Source organism: Saimiri boliviensis, chromosome 14 (assembly GCF_048565385.1).
Source record: "Saimiri boliviensis isolate mSaiBol1 chromosome 14, mSaiBol1.pri, whole genome shotgun sequence".
In the NCBI taxonomy this organism is placed as follows: Eukaryota; Metazoa; Chordata; class Mammalia; order Primates; family Cebidae; genus Saimiri; species Saimiri boliviensis.
Genome location: NC_133462.1, coordinates 64,337,322 through 64,360,817, shown reverse-complemented (window position 1 = coordinate 64,360,817; position 23,496 = coordinate 64,337,322). Strand labels below are relative to the sequence as shown.

Here is a 23,496-nt window from a genome sequence, read left to right as displayed (position 1 = left end):
GCATTTTATTTTTACCAGATGGTGGTAGAAGTCAGAAATCCAAGATAAGACCTCTGCCTTAAAGAGTTTAACATTTAGTGAGAGAACAATCCTCTTGCTTTAAATTATTGATTCCAGACTAGTTTAAATGATAGGAGTTCATAGGATAAATAGCTCTGCTGAAATCCAGGAAGGGTTTTAGCTTAGTGGTAAGGGAAAGCTCTGAGACTTTAAAGGATGAGTAAATCTAGACAGGAGGAAAGCATCACAGATGGGGAGTAAGAGCAGAGGCCTGGAGGCAGGAATCCTCCTCTGAGTTTGGGAAGAAAGACAGCCATTGGACTAGAAACGAGGAAATACTTGAAACTAAGGTAACTATGAGATGGGAACAAGAGGAGCTGACCTTCTTAATGGATTGAGTATAGTTGCAGGGAAATTTGTCTCAAAGCAAGGTCACATATGGTCGGATTAGGCCACAAAATTAAATATTGCATATCTTATTTGTGCAGAGCTTTTTTGAAAAACAGCTTTCTTTCAGAATCACTTCATCATAGGGAGGGGATAGTATTTTTCTCCTCAAACTGAGCTATAGACATTAAAAGTATAGTCTGAATGAAGTATAGAGTTCTCACAGTTTCAGAACATAAGTAATTTTCTTACAGTCCTAATAATTTGGGAAGGGCTCTTGACAGTAACACTGTAACTTAATCAAGACTGAAGCAAACCAGTAATCCTATGTTTGTTTCTGTTTGCTTCACAGATAATCACTGCCAATCCTTGGAACACAATTGCTCTTCTCTGTGGGGCCTTCTTGGCATTATTTAAAGCAGCAGAGTTTGCCAAACTGAGTATAAAATGGATGATCAAAATTAGAAAGAGATACCTTAAAAGAAGAGGTCAGGCAACAAACCACATAAGCTGAAGTCACCTTGTAATGTTTACAGAACTGTCCACATCAATGGGAGTTGTCATCACTTCCACTTTATAAACTGAGCTATCAACAATCCTGTACTCACTTGAAGAAATGGGGCCTTGCTGGGAGGAACAACATGTCAAACTGCAACTTCTAACCTGGCTCCCAAAGAGACTGTGTAGAGCCTAATAGAAAAGACCTACTGGATTATCTAAAAGTTAGTTAAATATTTAAATTATTAATGAACTTTTTAAAGAGCTGGCCAATGATTTTTGAATAGAGTTTGTGGAAGATGCCTTTCTTCCTGTTTGGTTCATTGTATTTTATTAGGTTAAGCTCTAATACGGTAATGAAGGCTCTACTTTTCACCTTTTAAAAGTGGACAGAAGAGTGTGATTTTCTTTTTCCAAAAATCCTGACTATCAAGATGCGCAGGTCATGCTTTGGAGTGTATGCACTGTACACAAAGGCAAAAGCCTATAACTTTGGCATCATCTGCCATTGATGTCCAGCCTGTGATATGCTCTTTGATTTGTTAAAGGTTAAATGAGACTTTAAATCTACTTGAAACTAGTAATTAAGTTTCTTAATGGACTGACTAGCTACCTACTTGTCTGGCTAGAATGTTTGTTGATGTATGAGTTTAGATTAACGTTCAAGAGCACTAGGACAGATGTACATAGTAGGTGCCTACTCAGTGTATTTTGATGATTTCATTAACAGGTAAATAAAAGGTTAATACAAAAGGAATGAGTGTGACAGTATGAATATCTGCTAAATCATCAGGCACCAATACTCTCATTTGGTGACTTCCAAAAACAAAAAGCTAGTGTGAGTCTGGACTCCCAAGATGGATGGATCTGACTCTCAAGGTATGTTGTGCTTCCAGGGAAGGGTTTATTGGGCATGGCAACTGATGGCAAGTGTCCACGAAGAGTGGCCTGGTGCCCTCTGAGTAAGCTTGGTTAACTCTTTACTGTGTTTACAAAACCACCCATCATCTGAGGGAGGGGCACACACAGTATGACTCTGAAAGCTTTTAGCCTAGCGTTTGACAGGGATGAGTATGCATTTTTTTTAAAAAGTCTAGATTATTTTTTACATTAAGATTCTAAAAATTGTTTCCAGAGTTTTAAATTGTTTATGTACCTGCTACCTCAAAGATGACTTGGTAGCATTTTCTAAATTTTGTAATCTGGCTTCTGATAATTCAAAGGGAATAACTCAAATGTATGAATAGACATTTTAAATTGTCTTGTGTCCAGGAAGAAACTTTTGTGGTTGAATGATTACTAGTGAACTGTGTAAAGAAGTATTCCCTGCCACTTTTCTGCTCCACAGAGGCATGAGAATTCGGGTTTTAGCCTAGGTCTCTTTATAAAATCTTATTTTAGCAGGGCAAATGCAAAGCCAGGCATAAAAGCTTACATTAACAGTACTGACCAAAAGGGAGCTGTGTTTTTTTAAAGCATGTCTAACAGTGACATGTCACTTTTTTTTTTTTTTTTTTGAGACGTGTCATTCACTCTGTTGCCCAAGCTGGAGTGAAGTGGCGTGATCTCAGCTCACTGCAACCTCCGCCTCCTGGGTTCAAATGATTCTCCTGCCTCAGCTGCCTGAGAAGCTGGGATTACAGGCACGTGCCACCACGTCTGGCTAATTTTTGTATTTTTAGTAGAGATGGGGGTTTTACCACATTGTCCAAGCTGGTCTCCAACTCCTGAGCTCAAGTAATCCACCTGCCTCAGCCTCCCAAAGTGCTGGGATTATAGGCATGAGCCACTGGGCCCGGCCAATGACTTTAATATTACTTAAATATCTAATAAAATTTGTTTCAATGAACATACTATATTTTCTGTATTGTAGAAAGTTGAGGTCAGGCGTGGTGGGTCATGCCTGTAATCCTAGCACTTTGGGAGGCCGAGGCAGGTGGATCACCTGAGGTCAGGAGTTCAAGAACAGCCTGACCAACATGGTGAAATCCCATCTCTATTAAAAATACAAAAATTAGCTGCCGTGGTGGTACGTGCCTGTAATCCCAGCTACTCGGGAGGCTGAGGCAGGAGAATCGCTTGAACCTAGGAGGTGGAGGTTGCAGTGTGCTAAGATCACACCACTGCACTCCAGCCTGGGCAAGAGTGAGACTCCATCTCAAAAAAAAAAGGTTGAGAGACCTACTAAATGTGCTTTCATGTAAGTACATAATTAGGAAGTGAACGATTTTTACCTTTTCAGAGAAAAAAACCTTTATTGGCTGTAACCTCTCAAAATCTACTCTGGCTTCTCTTCAGTAAAAGAAATATACCTAAACCTTCTACAGAATAGACATTTAGACCTAACCTTCACTTTCTGAAAAGGCAGGTGCTCGCCTTTTCCTTCTCTTGTGTGTAGGATCATCCTTTTAATCACCCAGCTGTGCTGTCGACATCTGTCAGCAATACTGGCTGGTCCTGTGTGTAACACCTTAACCTGATGGCCATGACAAGGTGACTCTAAAATACCTATTACTTGAGAACAATAAAATAGGAGCCTTTGTACTAAAAGGAAGAATTTTGGTTATCTTCCTTTTGGTACAGTGCTTTCATGATGACCTGGGAGTAGTGTGCAGACCCTATGCTAGAGTTTTTAACTGATATTAAAGAAAGCGGAAGTAAACATCAGTAGTGGATAACACTTTATTACAGTAATGTCTGTCTTTCTCTCTCTCTTTCTGTCTCTCTTGAAGAGTCTCACTGTGTCACCCAGGCTGGAGTGCAGTGGCACAATATTGGATCACTGCAACCTCAGCCTCCTGGGTTCAAGTGATTCTCATGCCTCAGTCTCCCAAGTAGCTGGTATTACAGGCGCCCGCCCCCATGCCTGGCTAATTTTTATATTTTTAGTAGAGACAGGGTTTTACCATGTTGGCCAGGCTGGTCAACTCCTGACCTCAGGTGATCCACCCGCCTCAGCCTCCCAAAGTGATGGGATTACAGGTGTGAGCCACCACATCTGGCCAAGAATGTCTGATTTCTAACTGTGCCACAGGCTCCCCTGGTCTCCCTGCTATTTATTATGGATTATGAAAAACTAGCTTCAAAGTAAATTAAACCTATCCTCTAAACATACAAGGACATAAAGATGATGGAGGGATACCCTAGAACTTAGAATTTTCTACAAATATTCTGTAAAACAGGTATTTTCGTAAAAGGCTAGAACACTCAACCTTGACACACAATATTCCTATTTTTAAATTAGACTTCATCCCACAATTTGTCTTAAAAGTTTCTATAAATATATGTATGTATGTATGTAAAAAAGGGGGGCAGGCTTCTCAGTGTATGCCTAAGCTTAGAGCTAAAAGAAGCAAAGATGACATAAGGCAAAATACAAACATAGACTTTATTAAATGCTGCTCAATCCCCCAATGAAGATCTTTCATTACAAAACAGTTTTCCACACAACTGCAAGTTAAGAGATTGGAATGGTACTCTGATAACAAAAGATGTGAGAAATACTTGACCAAGTAAAAACATACAAGACCTCTATATAGTCAGCCTTTTCAGAGCTCTACAGAGGAAACCTACTGCATTTCCTTTAAATAAAGCCAGGCAGTGACAACTAGTGCTCTGTATCACCACACTACGGGACTCAAAGCCTCCATCCCTGGGTTAGGAGGGACTAGGTGAAGGGCAGGTCCTGAGGACTGGAAAGGCCCTGCCTTCAGCCTTTGAGAGGAAAAGGAGGAATGAATTGAGAGGCAGGCTAAGTAATTTACCTGACCTGCCTCTACCCGTCTGTTACCACTGTGGGGAATTGCAGAGGAAGGGCGATATTGGTAAGGAAAAATCTGAAGGATTCTGGTTTACTTCCCCAGCTTTTATTTATATGTTGTGCTTTAAAAAGCCTGGAGATTTAAGGTTTTTTCCTAAATTCCAATAAACAGTAATATCTTTATTGAGGGAGGGGTTAGTGCAGGTAATTCCCCCCATCATATTTTTGGGTGAGACAGAAGGGTAAGGATGATACCTTAGTTTTATTTTAGGAAGTATTCTTTTTCCTAGGCTGTAACTAAGGTTTGCAGCAGTGTGAAAAGCACATTATAAAAGGAAAAAATATACAGAGCAGACTACCATACCTATGTGCAACACAATCAAGAATTCAAGTCATAATTGTTACCACTCCCATAATTATCTCACTCATATCATAGATGATAAAATTCGTTTCTGTGAAACTTCAGAAGTGACACAATAAATCCAATGATTAGACAAAGGTTACAATATACTGTGGCCATGATACAGCACAGGGCTATGTTTAGTCCATATATTTTTCCATTTACAGTTGCCAGAAAAAAATTGGCCTTTTAATTAATTATATTATACTGATGAGGTTTGTTTTGTAATTTTTACATATTTCAAAAAAAGCATACAAAACTGCCTATCTGGCAGAGGTGGGAGGATTTTTTTTTATTCGGCACTTGTATTGCTGAGAATACTGTGCATGTTGTAAGCACTATTCTGTTTTTCTAGAGCTTTCTTTAGCTTTAGCTCCTCTAATTTTTTCCATAATTCTTCACGTTCCAATTCCTTCTTTTTCTCTCTGTAGATAAATCAAAATTTTGTGATCACAAATTATTTCAGAACCCAAAAAGAGGTGCTGTTTGACAGTTTACTGGAGAACACATGATTTGCCCACATTTCACTTAAATCTCTCTGCTAAAGCTTAAGTCCACTTGCTGGAGCACCTAACTTCTTCCTGTCACTCTCCTACATGTACTGAGTCTGTGCATCTCCTGTACCAACCAGACGTTACCATTTGCTTTGTGTCCCCTACACATTATCACTACCATTGACACTGTACTTTATAGTCAACAGAGTACTTATATGCTAATTTTCTCACGTAAACATCTTGCGGTTGCTGTAGTAGTCCCATCACTATTACAAAGGCTGAAGGGGCAGGCCGCTAGGTCAGTAGGAAGCACGTCCTTCGCCACACCAGGCAGAAGCCACATCCTTTTGCCACTAACAGCCACATCTCTAACCGCTAACCAGTTTGTATCTTACTCTCTCTTGTCTTTTACATGTCAAATGAAAACTTTATTTTCAGTAGTCTCTCTCTAAAACAAAATGACAAGTCAAAATATTTCATATGTCATTTCAACTACTTAATATCAGTTCTAAGGAAAACATTTCTGAATAACTTGAACCAGACTATTCTGAAAGGCTACATGAACATGTAGAACATAGGCTTGTAATTCTACAGTTACAAGTTAAAAGGACAAATCCTTTTAAAGGATTTGCTGATTTATGCAGATAAGAAATAATAATTATATTCTTAGTCATGTGAAATACATATTTTTCAAATACACGTTTCTTATGATCCTCTTCATCTTATTTTTCCTCCCATTGCTTCCTGAGGCTCAGAATGTGGACTTAATATCTATTCCTGCCTGAATGCTGCTATTTAAAGGAAATAATGCACTGAGTTAGTTAATAATGGACTAGATGGCTTTGAAGAAAGGCTATCCATTTTCTACTTTAAGATAACCATAACTAGGAACTTGTCAAAATAGATCAGCTTTTCTAAACAAAACAGGTCATATGCTTATTAGAAGTAAATGGTAACATGCTGGGTGGGCTCAGGTACAGTGGTCACTAACCACTTAAGACAGCCCTTCTTGAGTTTGAAATAAATATATGAGAAGGAAGTAATTCTTGAAAGATTATTTTATAGTAATTTATGAAATTCTCAAAAAAGAGGTAATCACTAAGCCATGTTCCTAAAGGCTGATATGTGCTAACATTTATACTGTAAAATACATATTACTGCAAAAACAACATATTAATAGTACCCTAAGCCATAAATATATCATTATGTGACTTCTCTCCTCCCAGAGGAGAACTATGCTGACTTTAAAATACCACCTCTGATCATCTACAACTTAAGAATTACCTACTGCTAAAAAAGAACAGCTGAAGAGTAAAGCTCACTTTGGAAGCCCATGTGGACAAAAAGGATTTTTGTAAATGTAGGGATAAAAAAATCAAATTGATATTTAAAATTCAGCATAAATTTATATTTCATATGCAGATGCCAACAGACTGAGGAAATCTAAGGCTCAGAATGAGATAAACAGGATTTATGATCCACATTAAAATCATAATCTAACCATTAGGGGATGTAAATTATGTAACCACCCTCAAAAATAAATGTTACTGCTTTTTCTGCTTTAACAAATTTATAAAAATACTGGGGCTACTTTATCTGGAAATGACTTATGTGTTAAAAAAACACTTTCACATTGTAATGTTTACTATGAGGTAATTAACTTCTTAAATATGAAAATTTGAACTTAGGAAAGATACCTTCCTGAACTGAATCACATTCAACTATCATAAAATGTATAGATAATTTTGTAATTCAAAATATCAAATACCTCTGTCTTTCAGCTTTGTATGAGCTAGTAAGGTCATCGAAAAGCTTGCCATTCATTTCCATTAGGGTTTTCAGCACATTGTATACCAGTGCTACAATGGTCCTGAAATAAAAATGAGCCAGTTCTGAGTTATAATACTGCTAACAGAGAGGAAATGTAACACTATGATCTGGAAAATGGGTTAAAGTTTGGCTAATTCATTTAATCCATTTTAGAGATGATAAAACTGAGGTTCAAGAGGTTTGTAATATGCTCAAGGTCATATAGCAAGTGGTGGTAGAGACAATCTAAGAAAACAAATCCTTTCCACTTTAATGTGTACGTTAAACTTTAAAATGTTCACAGTTATCTTTATTTCTACTCTACAATCTCATGTCTGAAATCTTGAGTAACAACATTAAAAGAAGATGACAAAGATCCAATTAAGAAAACTTGAAGTAGAAAGCAGTTTAAGGATGTTAAAGAAGTTAGAATATATATTACCCTTAGCACTTCAGCTTTCCCCTGGGACAGTGCTATTTATAGAGGTGAGACTGTATACTGGGAGCAAATCAACACAACTCTGCATCAACAGAGTAGTCTGTGCATCTTCCAAAAATGTTCAGTTGGTCTCCCCAACAGGCTTTGACCACATTCTGGTGCAGAATGACATACCAGATAGTTCAACCTCCAGGGAGATTTGCAATTTTAAATTGATGTTAAGGCTGGGCACAGTGGTTCATGCCTATAACCTCAGCACTTTGGGAGGCCAAGATGAGATGACTGCTTGAGCCCAGGAGTTTCAATACAGCCTAGGCAATATAGTGAGACCTCATCTGCCCAAAAATATAAAAATGAGCTGGGTGTGGTGGTGTACACCTGTGGTCCCAACTACTCAGGAGGCTGAGGCAGGACTGTGAACCCAGGAGTTTGAGGCTACAGTGAGCTATGATAACACCATTGCATTCCAGCCTGGGCAACAGAGCAAGACTCTGTCTATCTCCAAAAAATTTAAAAAATAAACTGAAATTAGGACCACATACTGAAGAACACACACACACATATTTATAACTTATTATATATAAAATACAAAACAAAATGAAACTGTGATGTTAACCTTGGAGTAAGTTCTAAATCTGTAATAGGTTTCATGTCTGAATTAGGAAATCAATGACAAAAAGGTTAAAAAAAAATATGACCAATATAAAAGATACTTACGCATTCCAGTGTTCTTTGGAAATTTTGTACAAACTGGCAAACATAATTGGTAGAATTTTATCAATGTTCTCCTCAATCAAACTAAGAATATATTCATTATTCCAGAAGTACAGTGCCCTTTCTGCAACCTAAAAAGACATTTAGAGAAATGTCAAAACTAAAATAGGAAAGAAGTAATAGTGTAAAATAAAAACGGCTTCACTGAAAACATCGTACCTGAAAATGAGAACTGGATACACACTTGGATATCTGCTTGAAAAGTGGCTCTTCAATTTTTTTGAATTGTGTTGGTTCAATGACATCTAAGATTTCTTCGATTTCTCCTAAAAACATCACCTAGGTTAAAAAAAAATTATTTTAAGAAATATGATAAATTATGTGAAACTAATATTGAAACCATACATATGAGAAGGTTAATCTACAGAGTATACAATGGGGAAAAAAATGTCTGGATGGCACAGAATTTACTCTACCACAGGTCTTCTACCAAGTCTCTGTACATCTCTCCCGCCCTTTAGCAGCAGCAATACAGCCAGCCCAAAGCAAAATGGTTTATAACCCTGGGACTGACAAGTTCTAGCAAAATGCACTACATTTAGTGAACAAAATTCACCTCTTTCTGACTGCAAGTTTTTGGCCAAAATTTCAGCAGTCCTCTGATCACCTGCAAAAAAGAAAAAGTTTAGTATGAATTAAACGATGAAGCTAGTTAATCCCAGGGTATTTTCCACAGCTGTGATTTTATCAACACTGATTCCAAAGAAAATCAATACTGCTTAATATATGTGTTTAAGAAGACTTTCTGCTCAGCTTTAGAATTGTATTAATTCAATACTTACTGAGTGCCATTATGTACCAGATACTGTTTTAGATGCTAGGGACACACTAATGTACAAGACAGATAAGGTCTCTGGTTTTCAAGGAACTTACATTCTAATGGAGGAAGACCAATGCAAGTGATCAATTAAATACATAAATAAAACAATTTTAATACTAAGTGCTACTTCTAAGAAAATAAAGGAAAATATAACTTGGTGGGGTGACAGAGGGAGGTTATTTTAGGGAGAAACCTTAAGGAACAGATGATTCCTGTTATTTAAACCATTATGAAGCACAACAAAAACCAGACAGCTTCCCAGTCTATTTCATGGCTAGCACAATCTTCATAACCAAAATACATGAAACACAAGAGACTATTTTTATTTTTTGAGATGGAGTCTTGCTCTGTTACCCAGGCTGGAGTACACTGGCATGATCTCAGCTCACTGCAACCTCCACCTCCCGGCTTCAAGCAATTCTCTGCCTCAGCCTCCCAAGTAGCTGGGATTACAGGCACACACTACCACACCAAGCTAACTTTTTATTTTTTAGTAGACATGGGGTTTCACCACATTGGTCAGGCTGGTCTTGAACTCCTGACCTCAGGTGATCTGCCTGCCTCAGCCTCCCAAAGTGCTAGAATTACAGGCATGAACTACCATGCCCAGCCTCTTTCATTCTTTAAAAAGCAATTGCCTATCTTCCTTATCTACCCCAAATTAATTTAGTAAAATTCTATTTGTATACTATTTACCAAGCATGAACCATGACTTCTCAAAACATATTAATAGTTAAGGGTTTTCTTTTTCTCAATTCTAACGGGAGTTATCATGGATATCATGGATTAAGGTTTTAAGACAGAGTATCACTCTGTTGCCTAGGCTGGAGTGCACTGGTACGAGCTCAGATCACTGGAACCTATGTCTCCTGGATTCAAGCAATTCCTGTGCCCTAGCCACCTGAGTAGCTGGGACTATAGGTGTATGCCACCAGGCCCAGCTAATTTTTGTATATTAACTAGAGACAGGGTTTCACCATGTTGGCCAGGCTGGCCTCAAACCCCTGGCCTCGGGTTATCTCCCTGCCTCAGCCTTCCAAAGCGGTGGGACTACAGTTGTGAACCACCGCACCCAGCCAAGTTTTAATCCACTTAAGAGATTTATATGGTTTCACGTGTAAATATATGGCTTCAAATTCTTCTGAATTATCTTTTAAAACTGTTTACAGCTGTTTCTAGAAAAGACTGTGAATCTAAAAGTCAAAAAACTCAAAAAAATTAAGGAGTGGAAAAATGTCTTTTGTTCCATTACACAAAGTTCAAGTGAAAGGGAGAATACTAAGTATTTAATTTTTTCAAGCATCCCTAGGGATAGCCTGAGACAGTTCATAATATAGGAAGTATATACACTTTAGTTTTGATCCTTCAATCCCTTTGCCTAACTACATATCAGGTTGCTGCTAAAGTAATTGTGGGTTTTGCCAAAGTAATGGCAAAAACTGCAATCACTTTTGCACCAATCTAATACTAGGTAAGTATTTCAATTTAACAGGCCTAGAAAGCATTCTCTCAAAATACTTCACCAAGGTTAAAATGTTTTCTATGCTTTTATACTTTTGTTTCACCTTACTTCATCTTTTGTTTTTCTTGAATCCTCTGTAAATTTTCATAACTAATTGTTTTCATTCTCTCCTGAATTTTCATTCTACAGGCAAGTAACAGTAGAATTCAAAGACTAAACTGCCTTGTTGGTTCATAATCAACCTTTATTCCAATATTACATCTTAAATCTTAATCACCCAAGGCAAGGAAAGGTTTTCTATCTCTATTAAGTGGTTTATCATTAATGAGAGGCAAAAATTCAATTACTAAAGACAAAACAAAATTCAAGGGAATAGTAGTTTTGGGACCCTCAAAGTATATTTTAATTCCAAAAGGTGAATGAAGATTTAAAAGATTATTGGTGAAGACACTATGCATATAAAGTTTCACTGTGGTCATCTGATCCTACCATCACACATCTTAACTATTACATATTAATAATAGTCTATATGTTGGTTATTCAAGACATAACTCATGAGAACTCTCCCTTCCTAACTCCTTCTTTGAATGCAGAATTAATCTCACATTTCTTCTTCTAAATGATTTTAGCTTAAGGTACATTCTTACTTCTATTTAATAACTATAAAAGCTATAAAAAGCTACAATGAAATGCTATTAATGGAAACCAAAAACATGAAAATAAATAGAACACTTACTGGCTCTGTTAGTGTTGTATCTTTCTCCAGGAACTGTACGACACAATATGCTAGCTAAAAGGTAAGGGACAATTTACAAATATTACTGAATGAAATAACATTTAATAAGTAGGATTTTTTATATTTAGCCAATATTTTTTAGACTACCTCATTTTGACAAATTATTTCAAGATATAAAAATATACTCACACTTGTGAAATACCTCAATTGTGAAAATATACTCACAGTTGTCTAACTTTTTAGCCTTGAAAGTAACTTCAAGTTCAAAAAAGTTTTAGTAGTAATTTCTGACTATAAAGTTAACTGAAATAAGACTGGAGCTAACAATTTAGTTTTTCAGCATGTTTCTACATGTATGCCTATGCTGATATGTTATTCTCTAAATATTAATAGAAGAGACCAAAATCTCTCTTAAGTCTAGGTTATTGCAGCTAGAAGAAACATTTGGTAGATATGTGGGATTTATTCAAAGTCACATAATTAGGTCAAGGCCTGGACTTAAATATAAGTGTATATCTTACACTTAAAGTGTAAGTGTAAATACAGAAATAATTGGTCTTAATAATGAAATATTTAAAAATGATAAAAATTTGGGTAATTTTATAAGCAAATTGCTTAATTATACTTAAAACTGTCACCTCAGTATTTTTCCATTTCTCTGCCTTTATATTTGCCTTTGAAATAATATTCATTTCATTTGAAATTTTTCTGAAACTTACCTGAGCATGAAACAAAGCTAATCCTTTTGCAGTATGCATAGGAATAAGAACCTTCATTAGAAATTGTTTATGTTCTGCTTTCAGTGGCAATGCAAAGCCATTGATAATACTGGAGGGAAAGAAAGGCAGGGGAAGGGTTAAGTAGTTACTACTTTGTTTCTAAAAGTTGTCATATCCATGAGTACATAAGGAACAGTGCTCTGCTTCAATCCTGGTGTTGTATGACTGTTCATCTTCAAACTACTTTAGGAAGACTATTTCTATGAAGTCTGTTTCTCTAAGTCATGTGATGATCCCAAAAGAAAATTAGGACTATCGATTAATTCCCCAGTTATTTCTATCTTCCATCATTTTTTGTCAAACCTGTCACTTTATGCATTGTCACCTTTATTGTTCCCCCAAAGCCCTAGGAGAGTAAATATCACAATATTGTTAGAACGTTCAGTATTTTCTGAAGTACATGGGTAGTTTTTTTTTTTACTTTGCTGGATAATCTGAAATTAAGAAGTAGTTGCTCCACAGTCATTTTCTACTATTAATAAAGGAAACTGAAATCATTCTCTAAATAGTAACAGAGCAGTCTAAAATTCTCGTTAATACTGATATGTAGTGAATAAGGAAGGCAAAGTGTTATGGCAAAAGGTATAAGAATTCAGTTGAGGCTGGGCATGGTGGCTCATGCCTGTAATTCCAGCACTTTCGGAGGCCTAGGTGGGTGGATTGCCTGAGGTCAGGAGTTTGAGACCAGGCTGGCCAACATGGTGAAACACTGTGTCTTATAAAAATACAAAAAAAAAAAAAAATAGCTGGGCACCTGTAATCCCAGCTACTCCAGAGGCTGAGGCAGAAGAATCACTTGAACCCAGGAGGCAGAGGTTGCAGTGAGCCGAGATCATGCCATTACACTCTAGCCTGGGCAACAAGAGCAAAACTCCATCTCAAAAAAGAAAAAAAAAAGAATTCAGCTGAGAAACTATGTGCTCTATGTTTAAACTCTAAAATATGAAATAATTCCTCCAACCCCAGCTAAGATTTAATACATAAAACATTAAAGGTACTTAATTCTTAAAAAGAACAAAAAAACCTGACCTACCTTCCTAATATTTCAAGAAGTTCAGCAACACCATTGAAATGTTCTGTTTCATATATAAACCTAAATTTAAAATAAAAATAGAAATAATGAAAATCAAAACAGAAATAATGAAAATCAAAACTTCAGAAAACTAAGAGAAACAGGCAGGAAGGTGAAAAAAATCAATCCAAAGGACAGCTATTAGAAACACACAAGCATGCTGTGGGTTTTCTTATAAGCTGTTTTGCCCCAAATCAGTTAATTCATATGAATCTTACAAAAGAAGATGTTTCCTACTGACTACATATGCCTTTGCCAAAACTCGCCATATGTGAAGATAACAGAATATCATTTCACCTGGAATATTCAACTTAGTAATTTATAAGAAAGGTAAGTTTTCTCAAGGAAATACTTTTCAAAATAAGAAACCTCTAATTACAGGGAAATCCAATAGAAAAAGATTCATATGTAGTAAAGCCATTTTTATTCAGAAATCTCTCTCAACCTCTAAGTATATGGGCTGCATAGCTTTTCAAGATTAGGGTTGCCTTTAAAGCAGGAGGACATAAATAGAATAGGGCAGGTATTTGAAATGGGCTTAAGAAGTGAGATGACAGAGAACTTGAGAAAGATTTTCTCTCCAGAGGAGGCAGATATTACTCATCTCTAATTGTTGCAATGTAGGAATAGTAATCCAATTTTTGTCAGATCTTCAATTAATTAAAACAAACCAAACCTTAAGTGTGGGAGTTGTTATGAAATCTCCCAATCTGAAGCAACTACTTAACAGATTAATATTTATAAAGTACACCTGGCCCTCTGTATACACAGGTTCTAGATCTGTAGTTGGCATTCAAACAACTACAGATCAAAAATATTTTTTGAAATGCAAATTTAAAATATAGAATAACATCTATTTGCATAGTATTCACACTGTATTAAGTATTATAAATCTAGAGATAAAGTATACAGGAGGATGTGTGAATATTATATGCAAATACTATGCCATTTATATAAGAGACTTGAGCATCTTGGATTTTGGTATTAGCTGGGGCCCTGGAACCAATCCCTCCCCCAACAGATACCGAGGGATGACTATAAGCAAATGATAGGCCCCATATAAGAGGGCTGCTTGAGTTCAGGAGTTCCAGACCAGCCTGGGCTGTGCGAGACCTTGTCTCTACTAAAAGCAAAAAAAAAAAAAAAATTAGCCAGGTGTGGTGGTGCACACCGTAGTCCTTGGGAAGCTGAGGCAGGAAGACTGCTTGAATCTGGGAGATAGGGGCTACAATGAGCTATGATCTCACCACTGCACTCCAGCCTGGATGACTAGTGAGACCCGTCTCAAAAAACAAAAAAGAACTTGAATACAAGAAGATATGTAGGAGGAAAAGGTGTTACAAATAAATGATTAATTTACCTGAGGAAAATGTTGTTAATCTGTTTTCTGATGAATGCTCTTAATCCAAGAAATTTCCCATAAATTCGGTGCAGAACAGTCTTCAGGAAGTCACGTTCTCTGGGATCTTCACTATCAAAAAGCTCCAGGAGCTTTAAAAGAAATCTGAGAAATTACTTTTAAAAAACAATTGAGCTAAAGCTTTATTCTAATTTTGATTTTAAAGATGATCCACCGGGCGCGGTGACTCAAGCCTGTAATCCGAGCACTTTGGGAGGCCGAGGTGGGTGGATCACAAGGTCGAGAGATTGAGACCATCCTGGTCAACATGGTGAAACCCCGTCTCTACTAAAAATACAAAAAAAAAAAAAAAAAAAAAAAAAAATCAGCTGGGCATGGTGGCATGTGCCTGTAATCCCAGCTACTCAGGAGGCTGAGGCAGGAGAATTGCTTGAACCCAGGAGGCGGAGGTTGCGGTGAGCCAAGATCGCGCCATTGCACTCCAGCCTGGGTAATGAGCGAAACTCCGTCTCAAAAAAAATAAAAAATAAATAAATAAATAAAGATGATCCATGAAATCTTTTAAAAATTTTTTAGAATTCTGACTTACCACACTTGACTTTACTCTTGCTAAGTAATAAAGAAGCTTAGAGAGTATTTTCTTCTCACTTATGTCACTTCAAAATATGACATTCACAATAAGTATAAATATTTCAAAAAGTAGATTTTTCTTTACCTTCCCACTGATTTTAAAATTCAATCCTACTCTTGAATACTAAACAGGCTTACAATTTTGGAGCATTAAAATTTAGGATTCTTAATGCTTTTCGATAGTCCCAACTACATAGAAAATCTTAAGTTTTTAGATTGCAAGTCATCAAATAGTTTTTTAAAATATCCATATGTAAATGTATATTTCTAGTTTACTAGAAAGATGTACACAAATAAGACTTCTTTTTGTGAATTTACAATAAATTCAAGATAGTTACCAGGCCAACAATTGAAAAATTAATATTCAGTTATTAGAATAAAATATTGGCAGATACATACTAATAGAGTAGAAATCATACATAAAAGAACACTGGAATAAAAGATGAGGACTACTTTTTTTTTTTTTTTTTTTTTTTTTTTTTTAAAGACAGGGTCTTGCTCTGTAGCCCAGACTGAAGGGTAGTAATGCAATCACATCTCACTGCAGCCCTGACCTCCTGGGGTCAAACAATCCTCCTGCCTCAGCCTCCAAATAGCTGGGACCACAGGCACATGCCACCACCCCCAGCTAATTTTGACATTTTTTGGCAGAGACAGGGTTTCACCATGTTGCCCAGGCCAGTCTCGAACTCCTGAGTTCAAGCAGTCTGCCCACCGTGGAGTCCCAAAGTCCAGAGATTGTAGGCGTGAGTCACTACTGCCCAGCCTGTAGTTTTCAGCTTAGCAAATAGTTGAAAAAATTTAAACCAGTTCAGCAATCAGCATTCTCCTGTACCTAAACTGGGCCAATTGACACTCTGATATTCTGTACAACTTTTTAGCAAAGACTGAGAGAAGAGACCTTCGAAAAAGTCAAGTCAAAATCTCAAATTTCCATTTAAAATGGTAAAGAAATTTAATTTCTTCTGTCAAAAAAAGCAATACTGTATTTTTAACATTGGATTTTCTTAGAAAAATATAAAATACTCTCTCTAGATTACAAATATCTGTGAAGTTGTTAAGGAAATTTTATGTTCTGAACTTTCATGTTTAAAATTACAATAAAGATGGCAAGCTCTGAACCTCATCAGAAGTTCTCTATTTTGTTTTGAATTATATATAATTGCTAACACATGCATCTGAAACCAGAGTGGATGACTTAAGTCATATTTATATACTCCCCAAACAAGTGACATACTTATAGTTTCCATTCTTTGTTTGGAGGGCTGTTAAGGCCTTGATGAGACTCCAGCAAAAAATATCTATGGAGTATAAGAATTTCTGTTAATGTACCTAATAAATTCAGATAAAATTATTCTAATTAAAAATGGCAGCCAGGCGTGGTGGCTCTTGACTGTAATCTCAGCACTTTGAGAGGCCAAGGCAGACAATCACTTGAGGTCAGGGATTTGAGACCAGTCTGTCCAACATAGTGAAACCCCGTCTCTACTAAAAATACAAACAAACCTTAGCCAGGCATGTCAGCACACTTATAGTCCCAGCTACTTGGGAGGCTGAGTCATAAGAATTGCTTGAACCCAGGAGGCAGAGGTTGCAGTGCACTCCAGCCTGGGCAACAAGAGCAAAACAATGTCTTAATAAAAAAACAAAAACGCTAACCCAGGAGGTAGAGGCTGCAGTGAGCTATGATAACATGACTGCACTCTAAACTGAGAGACAGACTCCCCCCCCCCCGACAAAAAAAAAGGGGCAATGGGAAGGTGGGCAGGCACAGTGGCTTATGCCTATAGTCCTGCAGCACTTTGGGAGGCCAAGGCAGGAGGACGGTTTGAGGCCAGGAGTTTGAGACTAGCCTGGGCAACATAGAGGGACAGTTAATTTTCATGATTTTTTTGTAAAGAATAGGTCTCGCTATGTTGCCCAGGCTGGTCTTAAACTCTCAGCCTAACGATTCTCCTGCCTTGGCCTCCAAAATCGCTGTGACTACAGGTGTGAGCCAAGGCGCCAGGTGAAAAAAAAAAAATTTTTGTTTTTTAATTAGCCAGGTTTGCTGGTGCATGCCTGTAGTCCTAGCTACTGAGGAAGGCTAAGGCAGGAGCATTGTTTGAGCTCAGGAGTTAGAGGCTGCAGTGAATTATGATCACACCACCTCACCCCAGCCTGGGCAAAGAGCCAAGACTCTGGCTCCTGAAGGGGGCTTACCTACTCAGACACTCAAATTCAAGTTTCTAATGCTGGGTTTACTTGGAAGAAATGCTTTCAAATTAATAAAAGGAGCCCTTAATTGTTAAGGTTGTGAAGTCTAATTCAAGAATATAATTTAATACGAGTTGAACTTCAGGAGGAAAAGAGTAGAGAACAGTTGTTAGCTAAGTTTCAGTTTTGAATCTATTTAAAGAAATGCATTTTCAAATATTATAATTTAGATAAACAATTTAAAAATAGTAAAACACACACAAAATGATAATCAGGAAGTTATGTTTCTTATTCTAGCTCTGATACTAATAACTAAATGCTTTTAAGAGTGATTCATAATCTTTGAGCCTATGTTTCTTCATTGATAAAATGAAGAACATTGAAACCAATTATTCTGGCCAGATGCAGTGGCTCACACCTGTAATCCCAGCACTTTGGGAGGCCAAGGCGGGCAGATCACCCACCTGTGGTCCGAAGTTCGAGACCACCTGCCCAACATGGCGAAACCCCATCTCCAAAAAAGTACAAAAATTAGCTTTGTGTGGTGGCAGGTGCCTGTAATCCCACCTATCCAGGAGGCTGAGGCAGGAGACTAGCTTGAACCCAGGAGGTGGAGGTTGTGGTGAGCCAAGATTGTGCCACTGCACTCCAGTCTGGGCAACAGAGTGAGACTCCGCCTCAAAAAAAAAAAAAAAAGAAACCAACCAATTATTCTGTTATAAAGAAAATGCACTATCATGGTCAGAGAGCCTAGTTTAAATACTGATTATCCCCAGCTACTAGCTGTGTGAAATTAGACATGGTCTAGCTCTTTATATAAAAGCACGGTGAGCCGAGATTGCGCCACTGCACTCCAGCCTGGGTAACAAGAGCGAAACTCCGTCTCAAAAAAAAAAAAAGAATAATACCTGGCACATTAAAAGTACTCAAAAAATCTTAGTTTCCTTCTTTCTTCTGAAATTCTCTGATTCGAACATAAATTGGAATCATGCAATTGTTTTCTTCTCTTGAAATAAAGAATGTCCAACTTTAATAAAATTTTCTCCTGTTCTTCTACATCTTAAAACTTACCACCTAACAAATCATTTTGAAATACAAAAATCAAAGAATTCTCATACATACTATTTATTAAAGCAACACCTAAGAATACGTCAGAGAAGTGATCTGTGAAAGCACAGCCATATAAACTGCTAAAAGCAATTATTGGGCCTTAGCTTCTCAGATAATTCAGGCATTTAAAGTAGAAGGTAGAAAACAGATCCTGCCCCACCAGTTTTCTTCTTGCTCCCCTCACACCACAAAATAATACAGCAGCCGAAATACCTCCAGTTCTAGACTAACAAAGCACTAAGGCAACTGTTCCCCTCAACCTGTTACTGTATTAAATACAGTTTCATAAGGCATTACTAGAGCTCCCTAATGTATCCCACATAAGAACTGCACAAGGAAATAGGCATTCATTTGCAATTACCAAAATAACGTAACTCCATTTAATCTGATTTTTACTCATGAGTAAAATGTACATGTTACTGTTAATACACACCTAATACTTCTTTATAGTTTATAAAGAGCTACTTCAGTGGTTAAAGGAAATATTTTAGGCTATGTTCTTCATTTATCACTCCTTCACAGCAACTGGTCAGAATACTTTATATGAGGTCAAGGGTAGTTACGAATAACCAAAAATGAGCTCTAATATGCCAAACTTACATTGGTAGAATCTTTATAATAGAGCACATACAAAGGTGGTCTGAAGGGTAGGAAAGGTCCTTGCAATGATTTTAATCTTGGCCTCAGCATCAAGTTCCTAAAGAGGCCTTGCATACTGATAAATATTTCAAAGAGAAAAACTAGAAAGGTTTGGTCTACTTCACAATTTTCTTTGAGGCCAGCCAATTCCATATAGTTAAAAAGAGGCCTTTAGGCCAGTGCAGTGGCTCACACCTGTAATCCCAGCACTTTGGGAGGACAAGGGATGCGGATCCCTTGAGAAAAGGAGTTCAAGATCAGTCTGGCCAACATGATGAAACCCTGTTTCAACTAGAAATACCCACCTCCAAAAAAAAAAAAAAAAAAAAAAAAAAAATCAGTGGGGCGTGATGGCACGTGCCTGTAGTCCCAGCTACTTGGGAGGCTGAGGCAGGAGAATCGCTTGAACTTGGGAGGTGAAGGTTGCAGTCAGCTGAGATTGCACCACTGCACTCCAGTCTGGGTGACAGAGCAAAACTCCCTCTTAAAAAAAAAAAAAAAAAAGAAAAGAAAAAAGAGGGCTTTAAAGTTCTGAAAAGATTTTGAAAATAAAAATGAATACATTCTTGGAAACTGTGAATATGTAGGTTCCAAAAATAACAGCTAATATAGCCAGTTTATAAAAAGAAAAAAGGCATCACAATTAACTCTACCTCCTTATGTTCTTAATGATTGTATTTTATCTGTGGTTTAGGAATTGGGTGGTGGGATGCTTAGGTGCAAAAGGAAAGAAAAAGGGAAAGGTAATTGATACTTAATGACAGGACAGGAGCCTGAAGCCCAGACTCTTCACAATTATTCTATCTCTTCTCTCCCCTGTCATTTCAAAGTCTCAATGCTTAAAATATATGTCAAGTTCAAAGACTTACAAATGTAAAACAAAAGATTTGTCCTTGGATTGAATGGTCAAACCAAATTTTCTCAGATACTGCAGAAAGGCTTGTTTTTCTGGTATTTATAAAATAACTATGAGAATTTAGGATTAAATAGGATAATTTGATTGACTTCATTAGACATTCACCCTTGATAAAAATATTCTTGTACTCTCAGAGCTACTTCACTTTTATCCTAATTGTTTGGCAGTAATATTAAGTGCTGTCAAATTGAAATAAACCATTAAAGTTCTGAAAGACTTTTAATCATAAGTTAATAAATCACTGCTAAGATGAATATAAGAGAATCTAACACAAAAGAGTTCCTTACCTGTTGTACGAATTTCTGGTCAATGTATCGCTTTGCAATGCTAGGCTGGAAATCAGGGCTCTCCAAAAATCTCAAGAAGAATTCATATACCAACTATGAGAGAAAGTTAAATAAAGGCTAAGATGATGCCTATAAAATACTACCCTAAATTATCACTTCATATTAAAAACACACCTTTCCTTACCAACTTAGTAGGGAGATTTCAGATCTCATTATATAACGTCGTGAGTTGATAAAAAATTTTTTTTAATATAGTTTTTAAAAAACTATAGGCTGGGCATGGTGGCTCATACCTGTAATCCCAAAACACTTTAGGAAGCTGAGGTGGGAGAACCACTTGAGCCCAGGAGTTTTGAGACCGTCCTGGGCAACATTGCAAGACCCCTGGTCTACACAAACAATAAAAAAATTAGCCAGGCATTGGTGGCGTTTGTCTGTCGTCCCAGCTGAGTTAGGAAGATCTGTTGAGTCTGGAGGTTAAGGCTTCAGTGAGCCATGAGTGTGCTGTGCCACTGCACTCCAGTCTGGGCAACAGAGTGAGACTGTCTCAAAATAAGTAAGTAAACCCAGAAACTATGTATTCATGATTTGGTTTCCTAAGCTGATAAACTTTGAGATTTATTTACTGCTTTACATAACTGATGCAAAACATTAAATTACAGGAGCTAGAAAATAAGGACACTGCCTATAAAATTAAATATTTCTTTTTTTTTTTTTTCCTCAGATGGAGTTTCAATCTTGTTTTCCAGGCTGGAGTGTGATGGAGCAATCTAGGCTCACCGCAACCTGCGCCTCCCAGGCTCAAGCGATTCTCCTGCCTCAGCCTCCCGAGTAGCTGGGGTTACAGGCATGCGCCACTATGCCTGGCTAATTTTGTATTTTTAGTAGAGACGGGATTTCTCCATGTTGGTCATGCTGGTCTCGAACCAACCTCAGGTGATCCACCCACCTTGGCCTCCCAAACTACTGGGATTATAGGCGTGAGCCACCACACCTGTCCTCTCTCATCTTTTATAGTAACAGAAAATATAAAGGTCACTAAAAAATATAAGTACTTGCCAAATTTTTAAAAAATCAGCAAATTAATTGGCATAAATATCCAGGATCTATATAGAAGTGGAAGAAAACTGAACAGAGCTCCAGAGACCTGTGGGACACCATCAATTATAGCAACATACACATAAATGGGAGTCCCACAATATGAGGGAAAAGGGCAGAAAAAATATTTGAATAATGGCCAAAAATACCACAAAGATTATGAAAAATATTAGTTTACATAATGAATTCTAATTGTAACTCAATAAACACCAAGTAGAACAGTCAAGAAGATCCACACCTAGATACATCATAATGAAATTGACAAAACTTAAAGACAAAGAGATAACATTTATAGCAGCAAGAGAAAAATGACTTTTCACATACATGATGAGATCCTCAATAAGATTAATGGCTAACTTGTCATCAGAAAACCATGGATATAAGAAGAAAAATGGGATGACATATTCAAAGTGTTCAAAGAAAAAGACTGTTAGCCAAGAATTCTATATCCAACAAACTCTCCTTCAAAAATGAAGAGAAAATTAAGACATTCCTAGATAAACACTGAAAAAATTTGTCATTAGCCAAAACGCCCTACAAGAAATACTAAAGAAATTCCTTCAGGCTTTTAAAGAAATGGAAGGATACCATACAGTTTCTCAAATCCACAAAGAAAAATGAACAGCACATGTAAAGATAAATATAGAAGTAAATATAAAAGACAGCCTAAATGTATTTTTATCTGTAACTCAAATATTTTCCACCTTTACAAGGCACCTGCATAAAGCAATGATTGCAAAACTGTGTTGGTAGGCATGGTGGGTGTAATTTGTATGACAATACCACAAAATAGTGGGGAGTGAATGGATGTATACTAGGCCAAAGTTTTGTATAATATTGAATGAAATTAAGTTAGTATTAAACCAAACTAGATTGTTTCAAACTAAATTGTTTCAAAAATTGTTTCAAAATTGCTAACTGTAATCCCCAGGACAACTACTGAAAAAAAGAAAAAAAAAAAAAGAAAATCAAAAAAATATAGTTAAAGAAACAAGGGAATGAAAATGGCACTCTAGAAAATACCTATTTAACACAAAAGAGAGCAATGGAAAAGTAGAGGAATAAAAATGACATAAGGCATAGAAAACAAATGGCAAAATGGCAGATGTAAAGCCCATCTTTTATCAGCAATTATATGAAACAAATGGTCAAGCACTCTAATAAAAAAGGCAGAGACTGTAGAAATTATTTTTAAAACGTGATCGAACTGCATGCTGTTTACCAGAGACACACTTTAGATTGAAATAGATTAAAAGTAAAAGGTTGGAAAAGATATATCATGCCAAGAATAACCAAAAGAGAGCTGGAATGGCTATAGTAGTATCAGACAAAATTAACACAAATTGTGACTAGAGACAAAGGACCTTTTAAGGGCCATCTATGAAGAAAATATAACAATTACAAACATACAGACACTTATCAATATGGTCCTAAAATACATGAAGCAAAAACTTACAGAAGTGAAGAGAGAAACAGACAATTCAATAATAGAGACTTCAGTCCCCCTTTAAATAACAGGACAGAAGATGAACAAGGAAACAGAAGCTTAAACAGCACTAAAAACCAACTAGACCTAACAGACTTCTAAAGAACACTGTACTCAACAGTAACAGAACACATATTCTTCTCAAGTACACATAAAACATTCTCCAGGACAGATTCTATGTTAAGCCATTAAATAAGTCTCAGTAAGTTTAAAAGAATCGAAATCATACAAAATATATTTTCCATCCTGCAATTATACAGGCAGTAAAAAAGAAAAACTTTGAGAAAAAAAGTATATTCTCCAAACATACTGGAATAAAATTAGAAACTAATAAGAAAATTTGG

General features: G+C 36.7%; 2 protein-coding genes across 8 annotated transcripts in view; one reads left to right on the top strand and one right to left on the bottom strand.

Annotated features, from left to right (window-relative positions):
• Positions 1 to 15,940, top strand: part of PACC1 (proton activated chloride channel 1) — a 56,567-nt gene extending 40,627 nt beyond the window's left edge. For 4 of the 6 annotated variants that reach the window (XM_010340965.2, XM_003930372.3, XM_074385155.1 and 1 more), the window contains one exon: positions 740 to 1,642. In XM_010340965.2, the coding sequence (XP_010339267.1) occupies positions 740 to 901 (162 nt within the window). In that variant the 3' untranslated portion in view covers positions 902 to 1,642. Of the gene's footprint in view, positions 1 to 739 lie in introns of all 6 variants that reach the window. The other 2 variants (XR_012513539.1, XM_074385154.1) reach the window with 2 other exon arrangements.
• PPP2R5A (protein phosphatase 2 regulatory subunit B'alpha) overlaps positions 4,250 to 23,496 on the bottom strand; it is a 54,131-nt gene continuing 34,884 nt past the window's right edge. For both annotated transcript variants that reach the window (XM_003930371.4, XM_074385153.1), the window contains 10 exons: positions 20,569 to 20,661; positions 14,791 to 14,921; positions 13,392 to 13,451; positions 12,299 to 12,407; positions 11,580 to 11,633; positions 9,118 to 9,168; positions 8,721 to 8,840; positions 8,505 to 8,632; positions 7,308 to 7,409; positions 4,250 to 5,470 (listed from right to left, as the gene is read on the bottom strand). In XM_003930371.4, the coding sequence (XP_003930420.1) occupies positions 5,338 to 5,470; positions 7,308 to 7,409; positions 8,505 to 8,632; positions 8,721 to 8,840; positions 9,118 to 9,168; positions 11,580 to 11,633; positions 12,299 to 12,407; positions 13,392 to 13,451; positions 14,791 to 14,921; positions 20,569 to 20,661 (981 nt within the window). In that variant the 3' untranslated portion in view covers positions 4,250 to 5,337. The remainder of the gene's footprint in view (positions 5,471 to 7,307; positions 7,410 to 8,504; positions 8,633 to 8,720; positions 8,841 to 9,117; positions 9,169 to 11,579; positions 11,634 to 12,298; positions 12,408 to 13,391; positions 13,452 to 14,790; positions 14,922 to 20,568; positions 20,662 to 23,496) is intronic.